This window comes from Tachypleus tridentatus, chromosome 12 (genome assembly GCF_004210375.1).
Source record: "Tachypleus tridentatus isolate NWPU-2018 chromosome 12, ASM421037v1, whole genome shotgun sequence".
NCBI lineage: Eukaryota > Metazoa > Arthropoda > Merostomata > Xiphosura > Limulidae > Tachypleus > Tachypleus tridentatus.
This window is the reverse complement of record NC_134836.1, coordinates 135405939-135411938: the sequence shown is the minus strand read 5'-3', so window position 1 is coordinate 135411938 and position 6000 is coordinate 135405939. Positions and strand designations below refer to the sequence as shown.

Here is a 6000-nt window from a genome sequence, read left to right as displayed (position 1 = left end):
TTAATATATAGGAAAAAATAATTAGAAGGATAGATTGTGTTTAATTTATACGAAACACACTATTTAAAAGGAATGAGTGTAATTAAAATATAGGAAAAATAATTAGAAAGATAGATTTATTTAATCTATACAAAACACTATTTGTAAGAAATGAGTGTAATTAATCAATAGGAAACATGCTACTTGGAAGGAATGAGTGTAATTAATGTATAAAAAAGTCTAGTTAGTATAAATGAGTGTAATTAATCTGTGGGAAAAGGACTAGATAAAAGGAATGAATTAATTAATCTATATGAAAGAGACTAGTTAGAAGGAAAGAGTGTAATTAACTTTTAACTGTTTAATATCCCATCTGAAATAAACATGGAAATATTGGCTTCTAGAATTTATAAAGAGTAGTCTGTTGGTTAAAAGACTTAAGTTTTATTATAAAATCTTTGTTTTAGCTATGCTGTGACTTTGCTGTAGAATTAAAAGTATTAAAAAATGTGAAATATCTACATATGATATGTAACTCAGAGAACTCAGTAATAATATTGAATAACCAAGGACCAGAAGAGTGATATCTCTAAATATAAACTTCAGACTTTACCTGAAAAACAAGAATGAAGAAAAGACAGAGAAACATGTAAGGAATCCTGTACATGACAACCTTTTCTCCACCGAGAGATATCACCATTAACATGCATGTTACAACACATATCCAATATTTTACAAGAAGGTTCTTCACGATAACTCCTAGACGGCGTACGTACAGACCTCCCTTTGAAGTAGCCACACTCAAGCGATGATGTAAGGCTGCTTCAACAAACGTTTTATTAATATCATTTCTGGTTTAAGTCATATAGAAGTTGGTTATAAATGAGAATAATTACTTAAGGTAATGGACAACCATATAAATTATGAGCAAACAACCAAAAGAAAGTGTTGACTTTTATAGGTCCCAAACTCACTGACTTTACTATCACTATGACTTTCCATATTGCTCTTTCTTGCACCAGTTCTTTAAAACTAGTCAAGGTTTATTTGTCATGCACAATGCTACACAGGCTACCTGTGCTGTGTCCACCATAATTTTCAAACCTCAATTTTTAACACTATACGTCTTACTACTGAACAATTTATCAACATTAATCTAATACACACAGAAACTAGTCATTATCAAAATCTTAACTCTTCCATAATCTGAATCATGTGGTAATCACAAACTGATACAGCACATTGTTTCAAGTTGTTAAATGTTTGAGAATAAATCATAGGTTCTTAGTGTGCATACACACCCACATCTTGTCACCTAACAACTAAATCAAACTGCAATAGTACAATTCAACTGTAACAGTTGGTTTAAACTGCTGCAGTACGACTCAACTTTAAAAGTTGGTTTAAACTTGTATAGTATAACTCACCTGTAGCAGTTGGTTCAGACTCAAACATGTCCAAAAATATTAACTAACTACCTTCTAGAAAGATGGCCCAGATTTCTGACCAACTGTCTTCCTTCTAATATTGATTGGAGTTCGTACACTTCATGACAATATTATAATTTGAAGTTGGTTAATTGGTGAATCTGTGCAGCTTGACTCAAGGTTCCATAACTAAATTCAATTACACTTGTGAAGGTCGTGTTCTATGTAATATTCCTATATTCTGGTTTCCAGTCTTCTTGGTTCTGTCATCCACACATTATATTACACCTTAACATCTATTATTATTGTGCTCTATGGATGTAATAAAATTATGTACATTGTTTTTGGTAACTTCTTCACTTCTTAAAATAATATAGGAGATGTCTACCTAAAGATACAGACTGTATAGTGTACAAAGCATTGACTATTGTATATGTTACATCCAACTAATGTTCATCTTGTACCATCTGGTAATTCCTGCTTCACCTTGAACACCATTATTCTGTAAGAAAGCTACCTTTAAGAGGAAATGATAATGCAGTTTACACTAGAATTACGATTCATTTTAATTACAGCTAGTTATTACGATTAAGTGATGACATTGTGAACTGCCCAGAAACATATAGAATGGATTTAGGTTTAATATGACACTAGTTATGAGCTAAAAGTGTGTTCTCAAGGTGGCTGGTATGGGTGTTGAAATTTTAATTAAAATAAAGTACAGAACAATGTTTCGACCTTCGTAAGTCATATTCAGGTTAACAAAGAGAAAGTTTGCAACTGACCATTGCCAAGAACGTCTTAAAGTGTAAACGTGTACAGTATTGTAGGTGGCATTAGGTTATTAATTAGTATAGTTATAAAGGTGTTTCTTTATATTGGCTTAATTTTGGTTTTAGTTGTTGTATAAGTAGGGCTTATTTGATTTTGTGTTTGTTTATATTTGTTTCACTACTTGGTATCTGGGTGTTTTCTATGGTTATGTTGTGTTTATTTGATTTGCAGTGTTCAAAAACGTGTGAAGGTGTTTAGTTGTATTCTTTTAACCTAGTTTCAATTTTTCTGCTTGTTTTTCCAATATAGAAGTCGTGGCAGTTGTTGCATTGTATTTTATAAATTATGTTGGTGTTATGTTTCTCAGTATAGTTTTTACATAGTATGGACTTTAGTTTCATTCCTGGGTTTTCAATAAATTTGGTATTAACTGGAATGTTGTGTTTTGTTATACGTTTTTTCCAAATGTTGGTTATTTTTTATGCTAATGTCAGGAACCTATGGTATGCAGCAGTATAAGGTTTTGTAGGTTTTTGTATTTTGGGATTTACTGTCGTTTGTTTGTTGTTGGTCTAGGTGTGTAGGTATAATTTTTACACGATTTTTTGAGAAAATTTGTTGATGTTGATGAAGTGTTATTTTATTTTGTTGATTTCATCGGTAATTTTATTTGGTAAGCAGAGTTTTGTGGCTGTGTTTATTTGGTTTCTTAATTTGTTGAGTTTTTATTTGGTTTCATGTGCTGAGTCCCAGGGAATGTATAATCTAGTACGAGTGATTTTTCTGTGGATTTATGTGTTCAATTGTGTATCAGTTCTAGTGATCTTAATGTTAAGAAATGCTGGTTGGTTAGTTTTTCCTGTCCACAAATGAATATAATGTTGGGGTGTATAAAGTTAATGTGGTTGAAAAAAACTAAGTGTTTGTTCTGATGATACATTTGCTGGATTCACATCCACAGACATGTGCACGACAATGGTCAGTTGCAAACTTTCTCTTTGTAAACCTAAAGATGACCTAGGAAGGTTAAAACTTTATTCTCTACTTTATTTTAATAAAAGTTTCAATATCCACATCAACCATCTTTACATACATTATTACTTCAAGTGGGTTTCTCATCATCATGAATTTGTGATGAAATAGCTGTAGAGTTGTATCAAGTGAAACAAGAAAACAAAAGATGAATTATTTGGTCGGTTACTCACTTTTGGGTTTGGTTTGTTGCCTTGTTTTTAGATAAAGAAACAAGTGAAAGTTAGTGACAATCATCTTTTAAAGTAAAACTCTCTTTCACTGTTAATTTCTCAACGTGTATGTTTGTATTATGCCTACTGTGTACCTTGGTCAACCCTACATATAAAGCCTAATGACCCTATGATAAATATATCTTGCTTAAAAAAAATTAGAGTTTTAAATGGACGAGAAGAGAAAACCCATGACTTTCATATAAATTAACATGATTAAAACATTACGTTTCTCCCTTCAGAAACACACATTAAACACAATAATTAGCCTCACCAGGATAGCGACAATTAAATACATTATATCTTTCCATCATTACTCTCTCTGAAATATCCCTGTTGGCTTCCAGTCGTTTTTCTTCTACGAACTGACGAAGAGTTACCCAGAACACAATAGTGTACATAATCTGCATTGGAAAAAATAATTTACTCTACATTAATTGTCTTTATCTCATCTCTCAATGTACAATCCTCGTTATAAAAGATGACAGTACAGAACATCAATTTATTCTACATTAACTCTCTTTATCTCATCTACTAATGATCAAACCTTATTAACAAACCTTGGTAGAAAAGATGAAAGTACAGAACATCAATTTATTCTACATTAACTTTCTTTATCTCATCTAGTAATAAACAAACATTGGTAACAAACTTTGGTATAAAATGACAGTACAGTATATCAATCTATTCTACATCAACTGTCTTTATCTCATCTAATAATGAACATACCTCAGTATCAAACCTTGGTATAAAAATGACAGTACAATATATCAATCTATTACACATTAACTGTCTTTATCTCATCTAGTAATGAACAAACCATGATGAAAAACCTTGGAAGAAAAGATGAAAGTACAATACATAAATATATTCTACATTAACTGTCTTTGTGCCATCTCTTCATGAACACACTTCAGTAACTTACCTAGGTAGAGAAAAGAACAGTACAGTGCATTAACACAATTACGACAGAAAGTGTTCGTACCCCTTTGTCATGAGTAGATTTTTCCTTATAACTTAAAAAGTATCATGATTAGGATAATGAAAGTATAGTATATTATAAATATAATACTAACACACATCTACATAAATTTTTATATAAATTAAACGACAAATAAACTGTTTATAAACAAATAACCAAACACAGGAGGGGCAGAAAGTGTTCATGAGTCTACTTTAATGGTCAGTTGTGTAGCCTTTCAGGCAAATTACTTGGCTAAATCTCTCCTCATAGCCCTTTATGATCGTTTGACAGTACTCGACTGGTATTTTCTTCCATTCTTCTGTACAGAAGGCCTCCAACTCTTGCAAGTTTTTAAGATAACGCTGATGAACCCTGGTCTTCAACTCATGCCAAACATTTTCAATTGAGTTGAGATCGAGTGACTGCTATGGCCACTCAAAAATGCTTATATGGTTCCTCTGCAACCACGATTGCACATATTTCGATGTGTGCTTAGGGTCATTGTTGTGCTGGAAGATCCAACGACGCCCAAGCTGCAAGTTCCGTGCATCATTCTTGATAAAAGTGCCTAATATATCAACTCTTCTATTTTCATGATTCCATTGATGCAGTGTAGGCTGCCTACACCAGAATAGCCAAAGGAAACCCATAGCATGATCGAGCCACCTCTGTGTTTAACTGTAGGGACAATATTCTTTGGAAGATTTTGTTTCCCCTTCTTACGGAAAATATAGCAAAAATAATTGCGGCCAAAAAGCTCGATTTTAGTCTCGTCTGACCAAAGAATACTCTTCCAATAGGTAAAGGGTTTACCTACATGCTTTCTTGCATACCTCAATCGTGCTTTTAAATGAACAGGCATTAAATATGGAGTTCTGCGAGGACGGCATGCTTTGAATCCAAAAGAGTGTAACATGTTCCTAACTGTAGAGATGCTTACTTCAACCCCAGTTTCCCTTATCAGTTTCTGTATGTTATTATGTGTTAAACGAGAGTTCTTACTAACTTCTCTGAGAACCTTCCTCTTGGTTCCCCCCTGGAATTTTGGTGTGGCATCCAGAATGAAGAAGGTTAGCAGTTGACCCTGTAAGCTTAAACTTGGCAATTATGCTTTGAACAGTAGATTTTGGCACATTAAGTTGTGTAGCAATACCGGAAAGAGACATACGGCACTTGTATTTTACAAAAATTTGGTTCTTTAAATCACTGGACAGTTGTTTCCTGTTCACCATAGTGACCAAGCAGATAATGACAGAGACGGTACTAAATTTCCGGACGTAAATGTTTTGCTGGCTAAATTTTAATAATTATGAACCCAGTGTCTAGTTCTGAAATGGTATAATGTAGTTTATTCGCCAAACTAAACAAAATTTTAACGGTAATATCAGTTTTTTCACACGTTCTGAATTATACGAACACTTTCTGCTCCTCCTATTTTTGGTTATTTGTTTATAAACAGTTTATTTGTCGTTTAATTTACATAAATATTTATGTAGATGTGTGTTATTATCATATTTATAATATACTCTACTTTCATTATCCTAATCGTGATACTTTTTAAGTTATAAGCAAAAAACCACTCGGGATGCAATTATATTAACTGTCTTTATCT

At 32.5% G+C, this 6000-nt stretch overlaps 1 protein-coding gene across 1 annotated transcript in view; it reads right to left on the bottom strand.

Annotated features, from left to right (window-relative positions):
- Positions 1-568: 568 nt before the first annotated feature.
- LOC143235808 (piezo-type mechanosensitive ion channel component-like) overlaps positions 569-6000 on the bottom strand; it is a 50205-nt gene continuing 44773 nt past the window's right edge. The window contains exons 10-11 of the mRNA XM_076474002.1: positions 3699-3828; positions 569-798 (exon numbers count right to left, since the gene is read on the bottom strand). Coding sequence (XP_076330117.1) covers positions 569-798; positions 3699-3828 — 360 coding nt within the window. The remainder of the gene's footprint in view (positions 799-3698; positions 3829-6000) is intronic.